At 43.6% G+C, this 26188-nt stretch overlaps 2 protein-coding genes across 2 annotated transcripts; one reads left to right on the top strand and one right to left on the bottom strand.

The window, feature by feature from the left end:
• Nucleotides 1-1487: 1487 nt before the first annotated feature.
• SUMO2 (small ubiquitin like modifier 2) lies at nucleotides 1488-8027 on the bottom strand. The gene is made up of 4 exons (XM_040530804.1): nucleotides 7791-8027; nucleotides 6090-6221; nucleotides 3052-3123; nucleotides 1488-1565 (listed from the first exon to the last, which is right to left on the bottom strand). Exons 1-4 carry the CDS (start codon nucleotides 7809-7811, stop codon nucleotides 1503-1505), a joined length of 288 nt encoding a protein of 95 aa, XP_040386738.1. The 5' UTR covers nucleotides 7812-8027; the 3' UTR covers nucleotides 1488-1502.
• A 6212-nt stretch (nucleotides 8028-14239) lies between these two features.
• Nucleotides 14240-26089, top strand: NUP85 (nucleoporin 85). The gene is given in 22 exon segments (XM_040530980.1): nucleotides 14240-14415; nucleotides 14525-14618; nucleotides 14719-14881; nucleotides 15226-15296; nucleotides 15794-15837; nucleotides 16274-16343; nucleotides 17300-17421; nucleotides 17779-17917; nucleotides 18498-18619; nucleotides 18964-19095; nucleotides 19494-19600; nucleotides 19902-19974; nucleotides 19976-19986; nucleotides 20611-20676; nucleotides 21155-21263; nucleotides 21265-21307; nucleotides 21401-21441; nucleotides 21443-21519; nucleotides 22620-22717; nucleotides 24419-24567; nucleotides 25211-25297; nucleotides 25903-26089. Coding segments are annotated over 22 exon segments (1950 nt in total). The 5' UTR covers nucleotides 14240-14382; the 3' UTR covers nucleotides 26002-26089.
• Nucleotides 26090-26188: the final 99 nt, after the last annotated feature.

Raw genomic sequence — 26188 nt, 5'->3', positions numbered from 1 at the left:
AACTACCACCAGAAGGTAAACTCCGCTAACAAGTTAATACCAAAAAGAGCATTAACTACCGCAACTACCACAAAATATTAGAACATTCCTAGGACATTAGAGAATGCTTTGAATCTGCTGAGTAGACAGTTGTATAATCTTTCACGAATGTCCATGGGTTACACCGCAACCTCTAATATCCCCCATGAGAAAACTCAAGAACAACAGCCCTGTGGAAAAGACTCATGAAAAAAATCATTGTCACTAGCTCCCAGTTCTTCAAGGGAGGCAGCCTTTTCCCCTTTCAGGCAGTAACACCACAATGGTAAATCAGAGCTTGGAATCTTCATCACCATAGCTCAATACACCCAAAAAGAGAACTCAATTTTTTATTTTTGCTTTACATTTCCAAGCATCTCCCATTCGATACCATGGTAAACTGAATGCTTAACAAAATGATTTGTTCTTTATAACTTAATGTTTACATCAAAAGGCATTCCAATACAGATTTCTAAATATGCTATTGTAACAACAATATTGGTGCTTCTACTAAAGACTGACAAAAAGAGCTCAACCCAAAGCCGTAAGAAAGAAGGTCCAGTATTTTGCAGTTTGCCTAATCAAACATTTTTGGCTTACAAGAACATACACAAAAATCAAAAGAAGAAAAAACTGACTTCTATTTCCAGTTCAGTTGCTGGCTGGCTGAGTGAGAAGTCTCAAGGAAGCCTTTCATTTTCCAATAGTCTTCCTACTGTAAAAGGGGATTACGCTTATTTACTTACCACATAGAAAACTGAGACCTGAAAAGCATACAGTGCTGCAGAGAAAGAACTACAAGTTCCGAGTACTATTATTTCACAGAAAAATAAAGAAAACTGGTTATTTTAAACAAGAAGTTTATTTAAACAACAAGACGCTTTACTTGAAGGGAAAACTATCTAGGATTTTTTTTTTTTAAGAGTAATTTATCCCTACTTAGACAGATTGCTCTACATGTAACAGCTACGTACAAAAAAGTTATAAAATTGTCCTTGGTTTTACAATGATAAAAGAAAAACATTGAAATTATCCAATCAAACAAGGTATGCAAGGTTTTTGTTTTTAAACAGTGAGAGCAAAATAACTTACTGGAATATAAAGATAAAAGTAGAAGGAGCATGCCACTAATGGAGCCAGGGGCATTTTCACAGAACCAGTTTGTTTTCCCACCCCATCTCCATTAAATGTTGATCAAAACATACCATTGGCCATTTAGTTAAAAAAAATATGCATTATGTCTGTGCACATACACCAGTTACTTTATGTACAATAGAAGGAATAGGAAAAAAAATCAGAGAGAGAAGAGAGAAAACTATACTGCAGTAGTCAGATGTGGCTGAACCAAGTCTCATTTTTCTAATTGTGAATGTGTCGCCTGTGGGAGCACAGTTCTGGACAGGAAAGTAGCAGGTTCTTTTTTTTTGTGTGTGTGTGGTTTTTGTTTTTGTTTTTTTTTTTGTTTTTTGTTTGTTTGTTTTTGTTTAGTAAACTCCTCCTGTTTGCTGCTGGAACACATCAATTGTATCTTCATCCTCCATTTCCAACTATAGCAGAAAAAAGAAAAAAGGCTTTCAACTACTATAAGCTGGCTTGTTTTCACATTTCCTACCTTCATGTTTATTTTTTATGCAACTTATCCAGCCCAGCCCCGCTCCCCTCATCATCATCATCATCACTTTGTGCATTTAACCTACTTCACCGTAATTCAAAAGCAAAGAAATGACGTGGAAAAAAATGCCAGTTGGTAACTTGCCCTACAATGAATTCTCATATGTAGCTTTAGGGTGCATTGTATGACTCCTATGGAAAAGATCAGCATTTGTAACACTTTAATTTTGTTGCCTACTTTGCCATTGCATCTTCTTTCTCCTATTTAATTCCTCAGTTTACCTTAGAACATTGCCACAATTTCGCTTTACTGTTGTTGTTCAAATGTGCAAATGGCTTCAGCTACAGCACTAAAAAAAGCAGACTATAATTAAAGTCCCTAGCCCAACCAGGCAGTAAAACAGAGCATCAGAAATCACAAAAAAATAAGAACATTTTATATGGTCAACAATGTAACAAACTGCCAGTGAGGAACAGCAATACTTCATTACTACAATTCTCTTTTTTTCCACTGCAAATTTTGCAGTTGACGTTCCTGGGATGTTAATGTTACCTACTGACAGAATCTGTGCCAAGACTGAAAAAGTTGCTCCAACTACCGTGAATTATATTTCTAAACAGTCTCAATTTCTGCTCCAGGAAATCAAACTGGTCTATGGCATTTAGTGCAGCTATAAATAGACTGATCCTTAGCTTCAGCATAACATAGATGGAGAAAAAAGCACCCTGCTGCCTCAATTCTCAGCATTTTAAGTTAGAAAGTTCCCTAGACTGTGATCTGAAGAAGCACATTCATTGGAGCAACTGCTTAGAAAATACAGATCTGCTATAAATCTTCTAAAAACAGGAGTCCCTTGTAATGAGTGGTTCTAAAAAGCATATAAAATTGTAACAGGTTGTTTAAATGCAGCTATGTGGAGCAGTACAGAAAAATGCTCAAGAGTCACTGTGAAACACTCTCTGTTGTTGGAATGGCCTTTGTTTTACCAAATTATTGATGACCCAAACTTTACAACATTAATGTTATGCTATTCAAAATGACTTTCATACTACAAAATTCAAATTTATGGTCAGGATCTCTGTTAACAGCTGGGCAAGCTTTTATAAAAATAAGGCTATTGCTTCAGGAAAAACTCAATTCTTACCTTACTGATTCAGAGCTGTGACTCAATAAAGTGACAGTCTTACAAGACTCACCATCTGCTAACATTGTACTTCATCTTATTACTATAGTGATACAGGCTTGTTATTCAAAACACAGCAGTCTTATAATATAATAATTCTAATTATACCAAAATAGTGGTAAAAGATCAAGTTCTACTATTAGTATATATAATTACATAAAATTTCATATGAAACCTAAGCATCAACTCCTGCAGCAAATTCCAAAAACAGTTCTTTAGTTTTGCTTCCGTTGTTTACCTGTGCAGGTGTGTCTGTTTCATTAATTGGCTGCCCATCGAACCGGAATCTGATTTGCCTCATTGACAACCCCTGGACAAAGAGAAGCAACACAAAAGAAAGTAAGTCTCGTGTGAAAATACTCACTAGTTTTCTCTTGAACTCGTCACTGGAATTGCAGCATGATAATTAAAAGCCGCCATTCATACTGCACGATACATTTTTCACAGTCCCCTCATGCACTGACTTGAAGGCATTTCACTACAAATCCTTGCAATCTGTTTTGTATTAAAAGTTGCATTGTGTCCAATTACTAAGGGAAGCAGCAGTGCCCCACTGACTGGAAGTTAAAATAAAGCAATTTCTAGTACACAAGTCTCACCCCAAAGGCCAAAACTTTTATAGTGCTTTTTAATAATAAGTAATTCACTTAAAGTTAGATGCAACACTTTGGATAACAAAGAGTTATAGTCAATACGCCTTTTCTCATCTTCCCAAAAGCAAAGGTATTCTAAAACATTTCTTCCAGGAAAGCAACCATCATCTATTAGTCTGAAGTAGCACAGAGTAGCCAGTGGTAATTTTTTTGACCTTAAACAAGAAACCAATTGAATGATTTTTTTTTTCATACAGAGCTGAAGTGAACTTTCCAAAAAGTTCATCTTCTAAATACCAGAAACTAACAAATGGAGTTTCAAACTAGCATTTCTACCACACACACTCGTCACTTTACTGACTTTTTCCATCCCTCAAAGGGCCACTACTTACTCTTGCTGGAGCCAACAGATTGCATAAGATAGCTAAGTAGCAATAATCCCTTCTTTCTAAGGTTCAGATTCACAAGTTTATGAAATACGAAGATATTTCATAGCACACTACATTCTGCAAAGGAGGGAGGAAGTCTGAGGATACAGCCAGAACCGAGAACTTTCCAGACCTCCTCCTTTCCGAGTTCTATCTACTCTTTCTGAAGAACGCCTAAAGATACGGGAAGCCTGTGTGGTTTTGAAGTAAATCCAATGTATTGCGTGGTGCTGCTCTGGCACCTCTGAATTAGAAAAGACTTGATTTAGCCATGCAAGAGCAGATGTAACACACAAAATCAAACTTAACGTAGTTTATCATGAAAAAACATAATAAAGAATATTATCAGGAGCAAAATTTCTGTTAAGACTTTATAGATCACATCAAAATGCCTTCTTCCAGTGTGCCTAAGATTCTGCAGTGTTCGCTCAGAACATCGTCTGGTTTAAGAAAGCCATGTGGCTAAGTGTCATGGCAGCAACACATTTTCACACAGCAACATTTGGCTTGAGCTGTGTTCTCAGACATTGTGTTTCTTAAAATATATATTTCCCATTCCGAAAGTGTTGGGTTTTTTTGAGAACTTTATGAGCTGGATAACTGCTAACTGAAAAAAATATTGAAAAGCTGTACCTTTGTGACATTAGCATTCACAAAAAATTGCAAATATTTAATTATTTTTTCCAACATAAAATAATCATAAATGGTCTTGATCTTCTAAACATATCATTCAAGGTTTAGCCACTGCCATTTTAGGTCTACTACACGCAATACATGATTTCATTCTCTAAAGCTGCTAAATTCTCTGCTATATGCAGCTTCTACCTCTCCAAAATCAAATCTAATGTTCACTGCTTAAGGATTTTAAAATTGGGCATGGAGCATTAGGGACATGGAGCAAAATGCTTTTAAACAAAGTTTGAGAAGTAGGCACCTCTGAAATAAAATGTAAAGACAAGCCCATCTCCACAGAGATATCCTTTGGATGCCTACTAACTACTTAAAAATGGAATCATAAAAAAATCTTCCATTCTAAAGATCTTTTTTCCTCCTCTATTTAACACTTTTTTTTTTTTTTTTAAAGTAGAAACATGAGCAACAAGAATCTTACTTTTGTTTGTAACCAAGTAACTGATGTATTAGCGATATTTCTCAAATCACCTTTCCTAAGATTTCACAAATAATTAACCAAGCCTTGGCCTCCCAAAAAGACAGATATAACTGCACTATAAGTTTGGAAAAAGAAATACTCAGTGATTTACATAATGTAACAAGTCTATGACAGAGAAAGGAAAAATGAGCCCACAGCCTCAAACATTCACAAGTTTACCCCCAGAACACTCATACATGAACATACTCACATGTTGAGTTAGAGATGATTTTCCCTGTCTTTATTCATATCACTATCCTACTGCAGCAAACCAAAAAGGTTTTACCACCGTGTTTGTGAATTAGAATTTGCTTTTCTGTGTGGTGAAACAGTTACGTCAGCATAAAGGTATTCAATTCTGCTTTTATTGTATTTCATAGCATCACTGAATATTTGCCTTAATTTTTTTTTTCCTGTTTCAAAACCTTCAGAACAAAGTACTAAACAGCGTTACTTATCCGCGGGTACTTTTAAAACTTGCAGTAACTACCTGCAGCCTAGTAGGCTGGCTGCAATTGCCACCACATCAGCAAAATACATTTTTTTGTCCCTCAGAGGATTAATTTAACATCTAGACCACATGAGAAAAAACAAAGCTCATCATTACGCATACAAGTTTGTTCCCAACCTAGCCATTAGACACCTTTAAACCCCGAAACATCCCTTGATATCCTCATCTTGATACAGTAACACTGAGCTAATAAAATCATAACCCTATGTCCAGACCAGTAAATTATTCAGTGTTATAAAAATACCTCAGATTATCACTCAACTCTCCTTAGGTTCTTACTTAAGGTTCCTAACCCGCCCTTTCCATGCTGAAATTTTTGAGCAGTACAATAACAGTAGCCTCCCAACAGCCTACATCTATAATGCAGATTTCTCGAAGATAACAACGGATCTTTATTTGACCCATTTCCTGTCACAACTCTGTCAGTCCGTTCTAGAACAGATCCTGATAACAATTCGCTATCCACTACACAATTAGTTTCTGTTAAGCCTTTATCACTTTGCATATTTACACAGGTTTAAGACTTTACTATCTCTATGGAGATCACCTCTCCCCCAGACACTGGTTCTCCTGATGTTCATACCAGAACCATACCTGTCGTTCACAATAGGCTTTCATTAGTTTACTAAGTGGTGTATGCCTCTTAATCTTAAACTGCACCACAGACCCATCTTGCCCTGCCACCTTCAGATTAATGTGGTCATTGTTTTCAGTCTTCACTCCTTCCTGTTGAGGAAATAAAAAAAAAAAAAAAAAAAACTTTTTAAAAAGGTACGAAACAAGAAGTTAACATTTTATCAAAGTGCAACAGGTCATTAAAAAGGAGGAAATAAAATTATTATAGCTGCTTACCAACTCGAAACTTTGAATTAGGAAATAAAGGTCGTTGCTTTTTATTTGGGAAAAAAAATAACAACAAAAACCCCCAGCAATACTAGTTGTCACTCTTGAGAGGGGTTATTATGCAAAGTAGCAATGAATGGTACCACACCAGCAGTTTTACAACAAATTTTTTAAAAAAAAGTTACTTCTATCAAGGGCACGGTAATATGCAACACTGCAGCTCCCAATCGAAGGAATAAAAATATTTATGTTATAATAATATACAAGGAGAAGGCTCTTTCTTGCTCTGTCTCAAACTTTTTCAAGTCTACGAAGGCACTTCTCAAGAAAACTTTCAGACACTTTTAAAAGCCTGTATTTCAAAAGGCGTCAAAGCCTGAGAAATCAGCAAGCTTTCCCTTTCAGCAAACACCCCACAAAAAGCTCTCCTGCACGAGCACCCCGACACTCCCGCTTCCATCAGGCAGCCGCATGCAGGATTACAGCCGGGCAGCTCTCGTTCCCAGCTCGCTGCCCGGGCTCTGGGCCGGGGGAGGGCAGCCCCAGCCCCTGGCGCCCCCCGGCCCCGGCAGCTTTGTTTTCTTCGCACGAAGCCACCCGGGGCCGAGAGGCGGCGGCGGGGTCCCCGCCATGTGTCACATCCCCGCACGCCGCGCTCCGGCCCCGGGCTGCCTCCTTCCTTCCCCTGTTTTCCCTTCAAAACTCCTTTTAAAAAACGGGGGAAAAAAAATAAAAATAAACATTTAAAAGGGAATTAAAAAATAGAAAGCGACCCCGCGGCAGCGCGCTGTTTTTGCTAGTTGCGAGTTCTCCCCGTGCGTTTTTTATTTTTTTTTAATCCCTGAATTCCTGCAGTTGCACACCGAAGCTCCACGCGGCCCCCTCCGGCCCCGAAGCCCCCCCCCAGGGCCGGGCGGGAGCACAAAAGGGGCCGGGAAGGGGCCGCCGGGTGCCCCCCGGCCGAGGGGCTGTCGCGACAGGGGATGCTGCGGCCTCGGCGACCCGAAGGGAGCTGGGGGGGGGGGCCGGATCCGGCCCCGGGAGAACGAAAAGGAGGAGGAGGAGAAGGAGGAGGAGGAGGAGGAAGGCAACGGCAGCAACCGCCTCCGGCCCTGCCTCTCCCCCCGCGGAGGGCGGGAAGCAGCCCGGATTCGCCCCCCTCAGCCCCCCCCGCCCCGCCGCCCTCCCCGGGGATCCTCCGCCCGCCCCGGGAGGCCGCGGCCCCGGCTCCCCTCAGGCGGCGGCGGGGCGGGAAGGCGGCGGCCGGGGCTGGGGGCGGCAAAATGGCGGGGGGACGGCGGGGCCCCAGCGCCGCGCTGAGCCAGGCTGGGCTGGGTGGCCGGGGCCTGGCCTCCCGCCGCCGCCGCCGCCGCCGCCTGAGGGGCGAAGTGAGGCGGAGGGGAAGGGGGGAGGGGAGGGAGGCGGAGGGGGGCGGGAAGGCGCCGGCCTCACCTTGGGCTTCTCGTCGGCCATGGCGAGTCGGCGGGGTCCGGGCCGCTCCGAGCGCCTCACAAAGGGGGGGACGGAGCGAGCGAGCGCGGCGGAGGAGAGAGAGGAGAGGAGAGAGAGAGGGAGGGAGAGAGAGAGAGAGGGGAAGGCGGGGGGGGGAGGGAGCGCGCACGCACAGCCGCGGGGCCGCGCCTTGCCCCGTGCGTGCGCGCGCCCGACGGGGCTGCTCCCCCCTCCCCCCCCTCCCGCCCGGCGCGGCCCCGCCGCCCATTGGGCCCCGGCGGGCGGGAGCGGGAGGGGGAGGGGGGCGGAGGCTGAGAGGGAGCGGGAGGGGGGGGGGGGGGAGAAGGGAGGGAGCGCGCGCGCGCCCCGGCCGTTACATAACGCGGCGGGAGGCGGAGCGTGCGCGCGCCCCCGGCGGCTGGCCCGCGCTGCGTGCGCGCGCCCCGCCCCGCCCCTCCCCGCTCCGCTCCGCCCGCCGGGCGCAGCCGGGCCCAAGCCGTGCGGCGGGCATTGTCCTCCTCAAAATGGCCGCCGGGCCGCCGCGCCCCGCGTCCCCCTCCCCCCCCCCACCTCAGGGGACCCCTCGCCTCCCGCCTCGTGTCGCCCCCCCCACCTCCTGTAGCCCTGGTTGTGAAGTGGTGGCACGGGTCCTGGCCAACCCCGGCTCTCCCCTCAGGGGCCGCCCTGAGGTGCCCGGCGTTCCCGCCCGGGCCACCAGTCCCACAGCCAGAAGCTGAGAAACGCATCTCAAATGTAATTAAAGCAATCGTAGTCAAGGCTTACTTCTTAGTCTCCAAACAGCTAAGACCACGGTGCAGCGTTTCAAAAATCATAGTAAAATACACAAATAAGAGGATATACTACTGATTCTTTCGAATTCACTCCAAAATGATTCAAGTTCACTCCAACAGAGCAGAGAGGAGGAGGAAGTTCTCAGTAACTCCAGGGACTTCAAAGCGTTTCCAATCTCACTGCCTCTAAACAGTTCCCGAGCCTTTTCCTATCAACGTCACATCTGCCAACATCATTTGTCAACAGCTTCTTGACAGCACCCAAGTGGAAAGGAGCCACCAAAAAGCGACCCTCGTGAAGCCCGCGGGCACGGATTCCCCAGGCAGATGCTGGTTCGCGCCGGTGCCGTGAGGTGCAGTCGGTGCACGTGCTCCGGTCGTGATGCAGCAGCGGCCGTATGGTCACACACACCCTGTTCCCGGCGTGACAAAATCCAGGCCTGCATGTAGCACGCCTCCTGCACTATTTCAGAGAAGTTACGAGATGGGGTTTGTCCAGAATAAACTACTCAAGTAGTGAAACACCAGCTGAAGAGAAGCTGAACTTGCCAGCAAAGCACGGACTTCACTCTTCTCACTGTGGATTCTGCTCCCCCTTCTCTGCCTTTTGTCACATTAATTCACAACTGGGTACCTCCCTTTCTGAGCGCCAACACCCAGGGAGGCTTTTTTTTTGTTTTGTTTTACTGCAGTTGCTTGGAAATCGAAGAAGAGTAACACCCGCAGAGAACAGGAAGCTGAACGTTTACCAGAGTCCACAGTTAAGAAAATAACACAGCCACAACCATACCTGAAGCAGCAAAGCTGGCCTCTGCAGCTGCAGAGCCTCCACAGAACAGAGGTGGAAGCTTTGTAGACTAGGCTCCCACATGTTGTAAAGTTTTCTCTTTGCTTCTGCAAACAGAAAGCAGAAACCTCAGCTAAAATTTCACAGAAACTTAGTTTTAGTATTTTATTCCTTCTCAAGAGTCTTTATGATTCAGTTCTGGAAAAAAAATAAAAACAAAAACCAGAAGCATTGGAAAAGCTTGGTCTGACCCCAGAGGACAACTGAGATGCTGTTTTAAACTGTAACTGCGACTCAAACCAATGCTCCTTCGAGCAGTACTTCCCAATCATTTTCCTTGATTTATCATCAAAAACTGCTCCAATCAGTCTATTCTGCCGATTTTCCCTGCATTTAATTCCTTGTGGTATTGTTTTTGTATTTAAGATACTGGGAGGCAAGAAACACCTGAGGCTATAGAAAACAACATGTTTCTGTAGAAATTCCCCTCACACAGTTTGAGTCTGGTACAATCTCACTTCACCTTTCATTTCAGCTTTGAAGAGCAATGGGCAATGTCATCTGAACTTCGTGGTGTCCACTATTGTACTTCTATCCACCACTAAGAAGCAGGACAATATATGAGCACAAGGAAATAAAGCATCTTAGAACCCACTCCATTCTTCTATACTTTGTACACTGCTTTATTAAGCAAGACTCAAATTGTAGTGGGTACTTTACAGAACAAAAGACAAGTGCTATTTCCCAAAGGATTTTAACTTCTATTTATAGAAATGATGCAACATCACAGAGGAGTGGCTGCCGTAAGGAACCGTGTCACAAGACCGATATTGTTTGATGGTCCTGTTTTTCTTTGCTCTTGCTACTTCTCCCCCCTCACTCTAAGATGTTTGTGTTGCAGGTCCAGGAGGAGGATTTTGGGAGTGAGGCCTTGAGGCCATGGAAGAAATTGGCCAAGGCCAGAGAGCACCATGAAAGAGCTGAATGCGGGAATGAAGCTAAGTGGGACAAACATTAAGGCCAGCATCACAAATAGAACAAATCTGCTTAAAAGGAGACATGAAAATAAGCTATATTTTATGAAAATGTATTGGGTTTCTCTACCACTGCAGAAGTTATACATGCTCAGAGAAGCTGAAAACTGTTTCTGTTATACCACCACTGGTCTTGCCACCAATTACACAGATTCCCTAATCACAGAGAAGGTTTCTACAACCCTTGCATTTATATGGCTTTTCTTCTTACAGAGCAACAGAGGAAACTCACATTACCCAGGAGATCCAGTTGAGCTAACAATAAACAGAATGCTAAAAAATGCAAAGATAACTGGCTAGACAGTGGCACTCAGAGCAAGCGGCAGGGGAGAAGCCACACTGGGAACTACAAAGAGCCCAGTCCTGCAGGGTCTAGGCTGCAGCAGAGGGGGGGGCAAAGGCGAAGCTTTTTGTCTCACAGCTCCTCCTTCTTAATGTACAGAGTTGAAGAGAAGTGAATGGGGAAGCATCACAGTGAGAATTCCATGGAAATTCCATCTCTGGGAAGAAAAAAATCCATGTTTCCTAAATATTTCCATGCCTTTGTTTTATTTTTGTACAGCAGTTTTTGTAAGTAAGAAATATGACCTATCTAGATTTTGCAGAGCACTCAGGCTTAATTCTCCACCCTCTTCTGAAGAGGGCAGGGATGTTTACATTCCCTTCCACACCAAGACATTAAGATTTTTAAGACATTAAAACAGCTACAAGCACAGGGTATGTGCTACCATACACTAACAAGTGTAGGCCTACAAAGGTAACTCCAGCCTCTTCAAAACTGTGTATTACTTTACAATTAGTTCAATGCAAGAATAGCAAGCCAACAGTTACCTGAAGCATAAGAGAACAGATCTAAAGCTCCCTTCTCAGCCTGACCTCTGAAGGACTAAGTGGCTTATTCAGGTTTTGCTCTTCATTAATACTAGTTCAGCATTGGGAATAGAAATAAATATTTTGCCTGGGGCACTGCCTGTTCTGTGCCTTCCTTGTTCCCGATACTGATCTTTCTCTCCTTCTCCCAAGTCATGAAATAGCTTGCAAACCTTTTATTTTGCAACTTAGTACTCCCTTCCTCATCAGGCCTTGAGTTTTTTTGCTGTTTCCCTGTCCTCCCAGAAAACGGTTAACAGTTTCTTTTTGCCTTTGCCTTCCTGGGCTGTATCCAGAGCCTGAACTCTAAATTCTTTCTGAGCAATATGAAGTTCCATGCTGACATTCTGGTAGCCAATTCTGATGAATTACACTGACTGGACAGGCACAGAAGCCTTTTTGACAAGGAGTGCAGGCAGGTCTCTCTTCCAGATACATGCAGGCATCCAGCCAACTTTCCAATGAGGATTAAGAGATTTCAAACTAAAATTCACATTTCCAGGATGACTTCCCCAGGAACCAGCCACTTTGTCAGTTCAAGAGCATTAGAAGCTGCAAACAGAACAAGCCACTTGCATTTTTAGTTAGTGAGCAAAGTGGACTGAATCTGCCAAATGGAAAGCAGGAAAGGATCAAAGAGCTACAGCTCTTGGAGCAGTTTGTAGAGTCTCTTCACATAGGATGGAATCCTGGAGCAGGAGAGAACACTATCCCACTCCTCGACCATCAACATTTCTTTCTCCATACTGATGAAGAGAAAAATAAGGTCAGTGAGATGGATGGGCATTTTCCAGTGTTGTCAGGCCTTGCAACACAGTTGGTAAAGGCTGACCAGCACCTGCCTTTTGGCTCCCCCTCCCTGTGGGAAGGAAGCACTGTGGTGCCCCATCGAGTGGTTTGCGGAGACAGGCGTTAAGTTGGAAAAAGCAAGCGAGAGAAATACACGCAACACAATCACTTGGAAGAACACGGTGTTGCTCCAGGCACCCAAGTGTCCCTAGGAAAGCCCCTGGTGGCAAGTTCTCCTATCACAGTTGATACTCACATGGAGAGAATTCCTTTGCTTCGCTACAGGGAAAACAAATAGCAACTCCCATCCTTCTCACAAGGATCTCACTTACTAGGCAAGTCTCAGATTTCCATGAAAGGAGTGAGCCAACTCTGCAGTAGTTTTGCATTTCAGTTCATTACTGCCTTTTACTTGCAATGCCCAAAAAGCAGTGGGCTCTGTATTTTTCTTCAGTGCACTGGCTGACAACAGAATCCATTAGAAGTCTCCTAACAATTGCAAGAAACGGTGCAGTTACAGAAGCAGCCTCAAAGGAGGACAGTAGACCTCTTACTGTCGGGTTTTCAGACATCCAGTTCTGATGTGCACCCAGACCCATTTTAGTAACATTTTAAAGGATATTTTAGACCTATTTATCAGCACTAATATCATCCACAGCCTTAAGCATAGAGCAGTACCATCTTGTAAAACAGAAGATGAATTTGGCTTTGTACAAGATTCAAACACATCCATAAATTCTCCCCAAATATAGGGCTCTTACCTACCATATAGGACGAACTTTATTAAAACTTATGTGTCTTAGTTTCTAAAGCAAGTTTCTGAAGATTTAAGTTCTTCTGCCCTGCAACAAGCCATTCCTGGCTGACCTGAACAGACACCACTTCCTGTTTTTAGCAGGATCACTGCAACAACACGCTTTTACCAAAGATAACCGCCTGGTTTATTTTTATTGAAAATGACAGATACAGTAGCCAATAAAGTAAAAAAGGGTAATTTAGCAGTAGAGTGTTGCAGCATTTATCTTATGAGGTCAGTGAATGACTTAAGCAATCTTGAAAAGTGAATTCTTAATGAGTTTCTTCAAAAGGCACCAGTGAGAGAGATTGGCTTCTTCTGGATCAGAGTTCAGCAAGACAGTATCATCAATATATTCTTATAAAGTATACCACTAAACAAAGTTTGTTACTTAGAGGAATAGGGAAAAAAAAAAGTGAGGTGCATGCAGGGACAGGAAGGACAGCAGAATGGGAAGAAAGGAACAGTGTGTGGTTAGGGGTTTTTCACACCGAGTTATTAGTGGATGCTGAAGTTCAATTCCATCAGTACTTGAGCTCCCACAATGAGCAGGAAAGTGATTAGGTGGTGTCCAGTACTCTCACCAGATAAACCCTGCCAGTTCCTAGGAGTACTAACTCCCATCCTGACCCCTACCAGGCTGAGAAGGGAAAAAAAAAAACAACCCTTGTGACCCTAAGAAGTTGAATAAGGCATATGTGCACAACAGAATTCCTTCTGACACATGCCAGCACTGCCCCTGACCCACTGTGGTCAATCTTAATGCTTTGTTACCAGCCTTTCTCTAACCCACAGGCAACCAAGGTCAGAAAGCACACAATTCGACTAGCCAGATTTATCAGAGAGCTTGCCTGAGAGCTCCTGCAACTCCACTCCAGAGAACATCCCCTTCAGCAGCCTGGAGACTCATCTATCTGCAAGTATCTGAAGCGCGCAAAGAAATGAAAGAAACCGGTCATTACAAGGCGGTAACATCAATGAAGTGAACACGAGGACAGCGCCTAGATCACCACACACCCACAGCCAGCACGGCACCCACCCATCTGAAACACCAAGAGAATAAAACGTGTCGACAGGGGCCCTCCTCCTGCAGCCTCGAGGAGGCGAGGTCCGGGGGAGCGAAGCAGCGGGGCCTCCCCAGGCTCCTTGTGCTTCTCTGTTAAGGGCGGATTCAACCTCCCCCAGCTCTGGAGAAGCGTCGGAGGCAGCCAAGAGCGAAAACTCCCCTCAGCCCGGCCTCCCCCCCCGTCAGCCCGGCCTCCCCTCAGCTCGCTCCCGCCCCGGCGGGGCCTTTTGGAGCCTTCGGCGCATCCGGGGCGAGCGCCCCCCGGCGCCTGCCCCAGCCCCCCGGAGGAGCCTCGTGGGGGCTGAGGGGAGGCAGGAGCCCGCCGGGTGCCTCGCTCCGGCCGGCGGCGCTGAGGAGAAGCCGCGGCGGAGCCCCGCGGGCGGCGGCAGGCAGCGGCTCGGGCAGCCGCGGAGGGGCCTCCCGCGAGCCGGCGGGCGGGAGGCGAGCGCGGTTGGGACCATGGAGGAGGCGGACACGGAGCCGCCGCTGGTGGTGAGGGGCAGGGGCCGGGTTGGGGGACCGGGACGGACCGGGACGGACCGGGAGGGGGGTCTCGGGGGTGCCCGGCTCCCCCTGACAGCCCCGCTGCCCCCTCTCGCAGGTGGTGCCCGGCGCCGACCCGGCCTCCAGGCAGCTGTGCTGTGAGTGGGGCCCCGCCGAGGTGCTGGTGTGCGAGACACGGTTCGGCCGCGGAGGTGGGTCCCCGGCCCCGGGGCGAGGGTGGGCTCCGGCCCGGTTCGGCCCCGGGCTGGCGGCTGCCCACGCGGCCGGCCCTGACGGGATCCGTCGTTGCAGGCGGCGGGGATGCAGCGCCCGGCTCCTCCCGCGTCTTCGTGGTGCGCAGGGACCAGGACATCTACATCCAGACCTTGCGGAAGCTCTTCAACGAGTCGCACGGCGTCTTCATCGGCCTCCAGCGCTGCGAGGAGGAGCTGGCCGGCAAGTCGAGGAAAGCGCAGTGAGTGGGCCGCGGGGCTGCAGCCCTGGAAACACGAGCTGGTGGCGCTGCCTTGGTTTTAGAGGCAAACGCCATGGCCCTTATAAACCCAGACTACTTAGAGCTGCCGTTAATTGGCAGTTGTGCAGTCTAAATGATTGTGCTGGAGTAATTCTGCAAAGCATGGCCCTGAGCCCTCCAGTAGCAGCGCCTTTGTGTGTGTGTAGCCGGTGGTGCATGGCCCGGCTGGCTCCCACCAGATTCACCCACGTACTGGAAGCTGCTACTGATGCACAGAAACATGCGAGACTTCAGTGGACTGAAACTCAAGCAGCTCTCTGAACAATGCTTTTTGTGTTTGGCAGATTGGTTCAAGTGAGTAAAAACTATCGCTCGGTCATAAGAGCCTGCATGGAGGACATGCACCGTGCAGCTGGTAAGTTTGTTTATTCTACTGCAATAAAAAGAAATGCTATTTGTGATTATAAAAACAGTGCTTCAATTGTAAATTATTACAACTACTGTAAAATGGCATGTAGAGATTTCAGTAATTATCAAGACTCCATTTCCATCCTGGAGATTTCCAAGTTGCTTTGTAAACCTTGCCTGAGACTTTTTTGCATTGCGTTGCAACAGATTTGGGGAGGACTTGCAGTCTTTTCATATCATGTCTTGCTGCTTTATAGGAAACAGTCAAAATTAATAGATTGCTTCCCCCCAACAAGTAAAGGATTTTACTCTTCCCTTCCATCCTTGTCCTGTAAGCTTACCAGATTTGTACAACGTTTATATAAAGTTACAAAAGGTTAGCTTTGTCAGTTGTGTACATGTTTGGATCTATGCCTGGTGAGTTATCAGGTATTATATTTATTTATGAGTCCAGAACGTGTCATGAAATAAGGTAAATATGTTGCTTTTTGATTTTTCCCTCAGCTGCAACACTGGACCCTGCCCTACACAGCCAGTACAGTACTCAGGTAATCTTCAGACACGTCCATGTAGTCATGTGAACGCTGGTTAGTAAATTCATCGAGACCAAGACTGTGGCAGTAATTTTGTTCTATTAGCTGCACTGATGTTGCTTAATTAGCCTTTCTTTTTTACTTTGCTGTTTGTTAAGTCTCAGGAGTGCAAAAACTCTGAAAATGTGTCCCGTTCTGTTTTGTATTCCTACTGATGACAGATTACTATTGCATTTCAATACACAACCTGCTTCCATATTTTCTAAGCTGAATATGTGTAGAGAGTTATGACCTATTTGTGTCTTTTAATTTGTATCTTTGAGATACCAATATGACATTTGTCTTGTCTATAAAACTGACTGATTGCAATGGACAGCAGATTCCTTTGTGCAGTTAAAAATAATCAACTGGAACAACTACTAAATCTGAAACACGGCCCTGCTCTTTTCAGGTTTCTATTCTCTCTGCAATGGAGCTGATCTGGAACCTCTGTGAGATCCTGTTTGTTGAAGCAGCTGCAGGTGAGCAGTGAACTATTCCAATGTTAAGATCGAAGAGGGGTTTTTTACATGTTTTTTTTAAGATGTACATAGCATCCATTGTGTTATTTTAACATATTTAGAGATATTTATGACAAGTGTCAATAAACCTTTTAATACTAATTCTGCCTCAGTAAATTGCCCTCTTTGTATTATGTTGGGATGTTAAATTTGCATTCTACTTTTTCCCCTCTCATGGGTAGTTCACTACAATTTAAGTTATATTTTATATATATATATATATATATATTTATTATTTTTTACAGAAAAATAACGAAGAGCAACAGCAAAAAACTTGCTGCCAATTATTTGACTTTAAAGCATAAACAAATTTTAAAGTATCAAATATGTTGATGCCAACTAACATTTACACATTCTTTGATGCAGTTCTTTTAACTTTAGGATGCCATTTTAGAAGTCAGTTTGTTTACATGAGTATTTCAAAGTAGTAAATAATTTTCTAAGGAAATCAGATTGCTCTAAGAAATATACTACTTATTCAGTCTCAGAATTCAGAAGAGATTCACAAATTGTAGATTACTTAATCTGAAGAAAAGGTAATTGCCTCCTGCCAAATTTCATCCTTGTATGTAGTTAGTAATGAGGTGATGAATACATTGAACAACTGTAAACATTGATGGGTCTTTTGGCATTACAAGATTTATGATATGAATTACCTTTTATTTCTTCAAGTAACTGGTTAGGGTTTTCTGCAGGACTATGCTGCTGTTCTGTCTAAAATTTGCCACATGGAATACCATCAGCAGCTTGGTGCTCCCACAGCCTGGCTATTTAAGGAACTCCATTCCTTTATAATTTGAGTGTGGCAGATAGAAATCCAATTAGTAAACGTCATCTAATGATTATCAAACCATTAAGGCTAGAAGCACACAAAGTAACAGTTTGGGAACTAACAGAATGATACCTTCTCTGTAAAGCTGGCCCCCTCCTGCTTCGCCTCCTTGACTGGATTCGACTTCATGTCTGTGATGTAGACAGCATGGTCCGTGAGGTTCTGAGCAGTGAAAATCCATCAAAACACAAACTCTTCTGGAATGTGGTGAGTACAGTCACCTGTAAAATTCTTAGAGAATTCATGCCTGTGTGTCTTGCCTTCCTCCTCAGCACTGGACTATATCTCAGAAACTGATACCTGGGACACAGCTGCTGCCTGCCTTTATAGTTTTAAGTTAAAGCCATTGTGAAGGTCATCCTGCCCTCATTCCCAGCCTGACCCTTTTGATTTCATGATCCATAGAGGTCAAGACTTACACTGGGTATTTGAATTAGCGGTCCTAAAATTTAAGCATTTAACTCTACTTATCTTGCCTAAATCACAAGTTAAAATTCCCCCAGTAATCCATCTGGGTATTTGGTAGCCTTGCGCAGTGTGGTGCTCACAGACTTGTGTCTGCAGGTCGATGTCTTTGTGCTGCAAGGCCGAATGGATGAAGCACGGCACTTGCTCTCAAAGGAAGCCAGTGCCAATCCCACATCAATGAGCATGTACAAAGTCTTGGATGACTTGATGATGAAGATGCCTGTGCCCAATGTATGTATGTTTTTTTTCATGTAGTTCCACTGGGAAAAGAGATAGGAGGGATGACAGTATTAGTCCAGTCTATTTCATCTCTGCTGTAGCTCCTCTAACATCACAGCCTGCTGGACCATTAAAACATTCCAATTTTAATTCTTTACAGTAGTAATATTTGCATGAATTATCCAAAAGACCCAACTGTACAGGCAAAGACCTATTAGATGACAAACCAACATAGTCAGAAACAACATTTTTGCAGCAGGGTATGTTATCTAGTTGTCTGAAACAGTTCCTGTTGAGAACTCGCACAGAATATTCTTTGAAGGCCTTAACCGCAGAGTTTTCCTCTGTTGCAATGATCTCCTCGTGAGGAAAAATTGCAGCTGCATCACAGTAATCTTGCACTGTTTCTTTTAGGGTCTTTTGCCTTATTTAGATGCACAAATGAAGACACTTCTAATGCAACTAAAGAACAAGTTAAAAACTGACAGCATTCTTGTGTTTACCATTTTAGCATGCATAATTGTGAGTTCAGCACAAGCACCTCTTGTGATCTGACTTGATCTTTCCTTATTTTACGCATCTTACCTTGGGTTCAGCTTGGCAACACCAGACGCTGACCGAGTTGGAGCTGAAATGGCAGCACTGGCATGAAGAATGTCAGCGGTATCTACGGGATGGAACTTTTGCTTCCAATCCCCATATGGAATCCATCTGCAAGGTATGTTTTGGCTGAAAAGAAAGGAAACTGGACAAGTATTGGGTCATTGTGTACTTCAGGAGCTGCATGTAGTCGTAAGTAACTTTAAAATGTTGGATGATCTGTTCATTGAATCAAGAGATTCAGGCCAGCCTTTTTTACTGTGTTACTTGTTTTGCTACAGTTTTTGCAAGCCTGCACAGGCCATAGGATCTTGAGAAGGATCTTTGTCCTTTGCTGTTTAATTTTGATTAAATTATCAACTTTGCAAAATGGGAGGAGTAGCGCCTCTGAAAAGTTAAGGTGCAGCTGTGTACATCGCTGAATTTGCAGAATTACTCCTTTGTTTTCCTCCTTTTTATTAGATCCTGGGGGGAGATGAGAATGCCATGCTGGAGAAAAAGGAACTCCTGACTACTTGGTACCACTTTCTGGTTACCCGACTCCTGTATTCGCATCCAACTGTGAAGCCAATGGAACTGCATTTCTATGCACAGGCATGAAATAGAATTACTTCTATATCCTCCACAGTTTTACCCACAGAAGGGTTACTGTTGTTAAAGAAAACTTTGGGAGGGGTGACATCGTACAGCAACTACATACCTGTAAGATTTTTCATAGAACTTGGAAGTGGAATGAGAGAAAGATACAGTAGGCAAATAATTATTGAAGACCAGGTCACTTTAGCATCTAATGCTACCAGTCTTGTTCCTGCAAATTGCTTTCCATTTTCCTGGTGCTAAATACTGCTTTTTTTCCTGTTAACGTGCTCGGTATCTATGATGTTGCTCTTTCCCATAAAATAACCTAAGCTAGGCTGCTACATTGAAACAAATGTCTTGCTTCTACCTTGTCAAAATGTCTGTTTATCATATCTTGTAATCTTATTCCACAGTCTAGTATGGACCTGTTCCTGGGTGAGGAAAGCAGCCCTGAGCCTCTAGACACGATTTTAATGGCAGCCTTCGAATTCGAGTTGCATCAAGTGATCAAGGAATGCAGGTTGAGTTCTTAAAGTTTTGATTCTCTAGTGTACTATTGCTGCTGTGTATGTTCACTCCAATAGTATTTGGGGGTAGAATGTATGGGTATAGACCACCTCATCATCCTTTCAAATAATTTAACAGGAATATGTGAAGCAGGTAGCAATTAGAAGTATTCCATTGGGTCTGGGAGCAACGCAGCCAGATGTTTAGGCTGTAATATAGCTCATGTGTGGAAGAAATGCCTGTGGAAAACCTGACGCATTCCTTGGCGGTGGTGGGGCTTAGGCTTTTCTTTATTTTCCTTGTTTCAAATACAGCATTGCTCTGAGCAACTGGTGGTTTGTGGCTCATCTGACTGACCTCCTGGATCACTGTAAACTCCTGCAGTCCTCACAATCTCTAGTAAGTATTTTTGCACTGATTATTCAGACACCCAGAAGTAAGAATGACTAAAACAACATGCGGATTTTGGTTGAAAAGGAGCATCTTGGGTATTTGCAAAAGATGTAGAATAGAGGTACTGCCTATGCCTTCTGAAGTTCTAGGCAGCCAGATGCTCTAAGAAGCAGAATCAGTTGTTGATCTGAATTTGACCTGCTATTCAAGAGAGCCTCATGCAATGTTAGTTGTTTTTTTCTCTTTATTTATTTATTATGGTTGTAGCTGAAATATTATCAAGTGCTTTGATTATTTGAACAGTGAGAAATTAATCTAAAAAGAGCTTCCATACCTAAGTTTCCAATAAATTCGAGAATTCTGCTGTCCGAATTCCCTTGGTGTTTCAGTGTCTTAAAGCAGGCTTTGCTTCTGCTGAGTTATATTTGCTAAGTGCTGTACATAGTTGGCAGGTCTCCCCATCGAGAAAGCTGCCCTGCATGTTGAGGCTGATGTATGAAGTTTACTAAGATAGCCAATGAGAAAACATGCCTGCATAAATGGAAAAGTACTTAAGAAATAAAGTCATTAGGCTTTTCTGATGAGGTACAACAGTAATGCCTGTTTCTTTTCTTTCTTCACTCCCTGCAGTTTTGGTTCAAACATGCGTGAATTCCTTCTACTAGAGTATGCCTCAGGACTCTTCTCCCATCACAGGTAACAATTATTTATTCTCCTTCCTCAGAGGCTAGACTAACGTCAACAAATAACTGCATGCTAATGAACTAAGAGGCAATAATGAACTAAAGAGGCAAAACTTACAGAAGACTGTTAGGATTTCAGCAAAAGTGCCTGTCTCTAAGGGGTCATACAGCACTAACAAGTTTCCTTTCCTGAATTAAAGATGAAAGCTATCAATTAGAACCCATCAAGTATATTGGCCAGGATAGAACGGCAGAACAGCTCCTGCCGCTGTGGCATGTTTGGTACAGAGTGCTTCTGAGATGCAGTTATTCCAAAGTTGTTTATTAGGCAGCTGATAGTTGGTAGAAAGTAAAAGCCCATTTTAGGTCTGAATACTAAGTTAACCAGAACCAACTGTTAGTAATGCAGGGCCAGATTCTACTTGTGGCTTTACTGTTTTGATTACGAATTATATGGTTGGAATGCTTGACTTTTTTTCCTCTACTCTCAGTCTGTGGCAGCTGGGGGTAGACTACTTTGACCACTGTCGAGAATATGGCCGAGTATACTTGGAGCTTCACATTGAACGGATCCCCCTTAACACAGAACAAAAGGCCCTCAAAAGTGCTGAGAATCTGTGAGCAGAGACACATGCACGAACAAGGTGATTGATTCTTAAGTTTCATTGTTTTATGGTGATACAAGAGAAAACTACTGAAATTGATTCTTTCCCTTTTCTCTAATGTTTTCTCCTAAGTTCGTAGCATCTGTAAAATCATGGCCATGAAAGCTCTGCGGCAATAATCGCTTGGGCTCTGCCCTGTCTTGGAGCATCAGAGCTAAGGATGCGGCTTTTGCTACGCTAATATCAGATCGGTGAGTAAATCAGAAGCTCTTGGAAGACAGCTGCTATAGCAGAATGGTCAGAACAGGGAGAAGGCAGCCACCCTGAAAAGGTTCTGCTGCAGGTAGGCTGAGGTTATCTTTCCCTCAGACCAAGTACCAGCTTCCAGACTAGAAAATGCACTGCCCTTTCACTTGCTCCAATAACCTGTTTGATGGACTGTACAGTGAGCCAGGGAATGGGCTTAGGTGAAAGATAAATCCCCTTCTGTGCTTTATTCAGCAGATTATTTTTAACCAGTTTAGCTCACCAGTCTCCAGACAAATCAGTGTGAGCCACTTAATACAGCATTTCTCTCCAAAAAATATATTAAGCCACAATTAAAACATAAGTAACAGAGAAAGATTTTGTGTCCTTGATTTTCCATAAACTTGTCACAGTATACTGACCTTGCAGGGTCATGACCCATGTCATGTATTTATTTTACTAATTTAAAATAGGCAGGTACCAATCTCTTTGCATAGCTGGAGTATAATTTTATAATTACGCTCCAGATAGATGGCCAGGTAATGCTCTATCTTCAACAGTGTAAAAAGGGAGTAGTAAGAGATGGGCTTTTTTTCTCTCATTTTGTTCTTTGAGGAAGCAGGAATCATCATATTTCCTTCAACAGAAGATGAAAGAAAACCATCACAGGAAGCAGATGCTGAAAAACCAGCATAATGAAGGCTGCGACAAAACAGATGAAAAGCTTTTAGAATTCTATTTGTTCCTGCTCTTTTTTTTTTTAATAGCAGAAAAACAGAACTTTTGTTACAAACTGAGAGGGTTATTTATGCACCCACCAGCCTCAGCTTCCTTTGCTCCTTCCTTTACTTATTCCTTTTAAAGACATAGATTTCAACGACTATGAAATCTAGAAGAACAAATAGTGTCAGTTAAACGCATGTGACACCAGTTCAACTGGCCACTCCCAGGAAATGTCTCAATGTCTTCCAAAACTCTCACAGGAGGTTGATTAAGATGGAACTCAGTTGTATACTAAAGTTTCCAAAGAAGTGATTAGGAGATACAAAAGAAAGTGGAAGATGTTCTCCCCTCTAAGCCTTTATTGCATTTTACTTTCTCCCTAATTCCTTAAGGACTATTGTGAAAGTGGATGCTTCTCTGACTTAGACCTCATCGATAATTTGGGACCATCCATGCTGCTTAGTGACCGGCTGACATTTTCTTGGTGAGAAGGGGCTACGGTTTTCATTCTGTTCTGTTATTTAGAACACAGCTAACTCCACACAATTATTTGGATTTGTCTCTTCCTCCATCTGCTACATCCTGTTATAGCAATGAGGGGAAAGCAAATAACCGAAGGTAATTTGGGGATGCAGCCTGCATGCTACCAGGAGACTGCATTTCCAATTGCACTCACAGTAGGCATCTGTTCTGCACTGCTTTGAGTAGGATAGACTTGAATTCTGACACTTGTATGCATCCCCTTTCTTAGTCTTTTTCCAGACTATCACTACCTGGAGACTTCAAAATATTAGCAAAAACGAAGTGGATGACTTTGGAGGGAACCCTTAGAAAAGTAAAACTGGTTTAATTTACTTGGACAACACAATTTTACTAACTCCATAAAGTTCTTCAACATCTCTACACCTTTTTATAGTTCATTGTGCCAACTTCAAGCTCACAAGCAAAAGACTCTGCTACCCTTCCACTACAGCAGTGTGCCAAGTAACAGTGGGAAGGCTCCAGCTAGTTTCCTTTCCATACAACCACTTCCTTCTGGCTGGCACAAGCACAGGCTGTGGTAACCTGCCCATCTGCCTGCAGCTACAGCGTGGCCTTTAAATAATGGACCAAGAAAGGAGATGGAGCTAAAACGCACCTTTCTCTGGAGATGTGGCTGTTAGCAAACCCAATTACAGGTGCCAAAATATAATAGGAATTTGGAACAGCTGTTGGCAATTGGAATGACTGCCTTCCCATTACAGTGAGGGTGATCCTGAATTTGATCTAACTGCATTTCCTTCATTTAAAACCTAAATAAAGCTAAGCAGCTAACTGTGACTTACCAAATCAGAAATCCTCCTGATTTGTCCATTGTCACCAAGTGACCTTTGCATCAGCCCCAAAGAGTTGTAGTTTAATTGTAAAACTGCATTTACAGGGAAGTGACCTCCCTTTCTGCATTATGTAAAATTCCTTAAAGGAATAAAAATATTCTGCTTGGTTTTCCTGTGGAGGTTTCAGAAACATAAGGTGTGCCTTTGCTGGACAACCTTCACATTGCTATCTTGAGCTCAAGTGTTAATCAAAGGCGAATCTGAATGGGAATCATTACTTCCTCTATTTTGACAGTTTAGTTGCTAAAAACAAAGCCGCAGATTAAAACTCACTTCCATCCTCAGCCAGTTCTTACATACTGGATAGTGGTCAAACTAATTCTTAGCAAAAGCAGAATTTTCCATATTAACAAAGATCTCACTTTCCATTTAGACAGTGAAGCTTTTCAGACCTCCTGATATTTTGAGGTATCAAAAACCATTCATCCTCCCCCACTTACCCCTCCTGTCTGGTTTTTTTACAGACACCACCGGTATCTCTAAGCCACTCATGCTGTTATTCACCCTGGAAACACTCAATGTCAGGCAGTATCAGTTAGGTAACAAGGCTGATTCAAATAGTAAATCTTACCAAGAACACTGGCAGGTTTTTGGCTGCTTTTTCAGCCGGCCTGTGTTTTAACTTTTCTTCATGCACAAGATTCCCATTCCCCCAAACTCAGCTGCTTTGGAGACTCATTTCTGTTGGGAGGTAATTCTAGCCAAGGCTTCATAAGAGCAAACTGACTTCCTAGCACCCAAAAATCCCAGCTTGTGCTGTTCTGACGGACACTAACGCCTTTTACCCTTCACCAACACCCACGTGTAGGGAAGTACCGTGAATTCCACCGGCTATATGGGGAGAAGCGATTCTCTGAAGCTGCCAAGCTGCTGATGTTGATGACGGCTCATATTGCTCCTTGCTTCTGGATGACCCTGCTGACAGATGCCCTTCCCCTGCTGGAGCAGAAAGAGGTGAACATGCTGGTCGAACGTGACAAAGACACCCCACAGCCTTTCTTTTCTTCCTGAAAAGTTATCTCAAAGCAGTGAGTCCCCCACACTTTCTGCCCCCAAGCTAGGGCTTGCACTTCCAGTGCAAGTGACCTGCTCATGGCAGTTCAAGAATTGAGAAGCTCCCCAAATGTCTTATTGGTGGGAACACAAAGGACCCAACATAGGATAATCACTCGTTTCCCTGCTCTTAGGAAATAGCAGCAGAATAAATGTATGCTGATGATTCCAGTATACACTGCAGCAAGTTCCTTCCAGTACTTGGCTTGGAGATTTTTCTAGCGTGCTTCTTTCTGCTCGGCCAAGTTTTTGCTTTAAGATCCTCAAGAAAATGGCAGTTAAGTAATTACAAACCCATGACTGGATAAAGCCCAGAGGCCCCCACTCTGACCTCATAGCTCGCCCTGCTTTGCACAGGAGGTTGCCTTAGAGACCTCACAAAGTCACTTCCAACTTGAATTTTCCTGTGATCCTGTGAATTAAAGGGTCAGAATGGATCTGTGGGAGCGTGAAAGCATTCTACTCCTCTCAGTTGAGTTACCGTCTCAGACTGCACGATGTCCTTCGACGTGATCATTTTCAGTAAATACTTCCATTTCCACAGGTAATATTTTCAGCAGAGCAGACTTACGAATTGATGCAGTGCCTGGAAGACCTGACTGCAGGGAAGCCAGATAAGCAGAAACTCCTGGTACCTCCTGTTTTGAACTAAATAATGAATGAGGGGGGTCATGGGGCAGTCAGGGAAAGCTCTAAATTTCTGTTTCTGGGGGGGAAGACAAGAGGGAGAGCCTCAGTTACTGAGGCTAATGCGTGTCGTTCTTTTCAAAGGCCAGCCAACTGAGGCATCATCAAAAGATATTTAAGTACAGAAATAGTACACAGTACTTCCACTCCTCACTGTTCTACTGATTTGGATTGGACTGTGATGTTTTTCCAAGATAAATAACTGCAAATTACATGGGCAATGAAAAGCTGAGATGTTGCCATTTAACAGCTCAACCTAAGATATGTTCCAGGCACAGAACAGGGAGCCATTTGCTACACATGCAAAACTCTGTAGCTGCCAGAAAAAAAAAAAAAAAAAAGGCAAGAAAAGGCTTGGTAATTCTGTCTTGCATTGATCTAAAAAGTAAGAAATGTAGCTTTTACCCATTCTCAGGAGGTCACAATGACAGTTGAATGTGTACTCACTCTTCATGTCCTGCACCCTTATTTTCCAAAATCTAGAAAGAGAACCCATCACCAGCTCATTACTGCACGTAGTAGTGTAACCAAAACTCTACTTGCTTTTAGGACGATGTTGAGACCATGAAAGTGGAAATGCTGAGACTTGCTCTTGCACGAAATCTTGCACGAGTCATTGTCAAAGAAGGCACGTTGGAAGGATCTTGAAGACAGCAATGGGTGATTTTACTCTTCCTCTGTGGCTTATTGTACATAAACCTGACTGCTTTTCTAAGAATAAACGTCTTGTTTTGCATATTGCTTGATCTGTTCTCATCTTCCAAACATAACTTTAAAAAAATGTAAATGTAACTTTTAAAAAAGAGCTGCATCAGAACATTTACAGTTGCTCGTT

Source organism: Cygnus olor, chromosome 18 (assembly GCF_009769625.2).
Source record: "Cygnus olor isolate bCygOlo1 chromosome 18, bCygOlo1.pri.v2, whole genome shotgun sequence".
Lineage (NCBI taxonomy): Eukaryota > Metazoa > Chordata > Aves > Anseriformes > Anatidae > Cygnus > Cygnus olor.
Note: the sequence above shows the minus strand (reverse complement) of the source record. Positions and strands in the feature narration are given on the sequence as shown.

Coding starts and splice junctions, on each gene's coding strand:
- SUMO2 (XM_040530804.1), bottom strand. CDS start 7,811: ATGGCCGACGAGAAGCCCAAG. Junction 6,222..7,790: donor TGGCCGACGAGAAGCCCAAG/GTGAGGCCGGCG, acceptor TTTCCTCAACAG/GAAGGAGTGAAGACTGAAAA. Junction 1,566..3,051: donor AAACAGACACACCTGCACAG/GTAAACAACGGA, acceptor TTTCTGCTATAG/TTGGAAATGGAGGATGAAGA.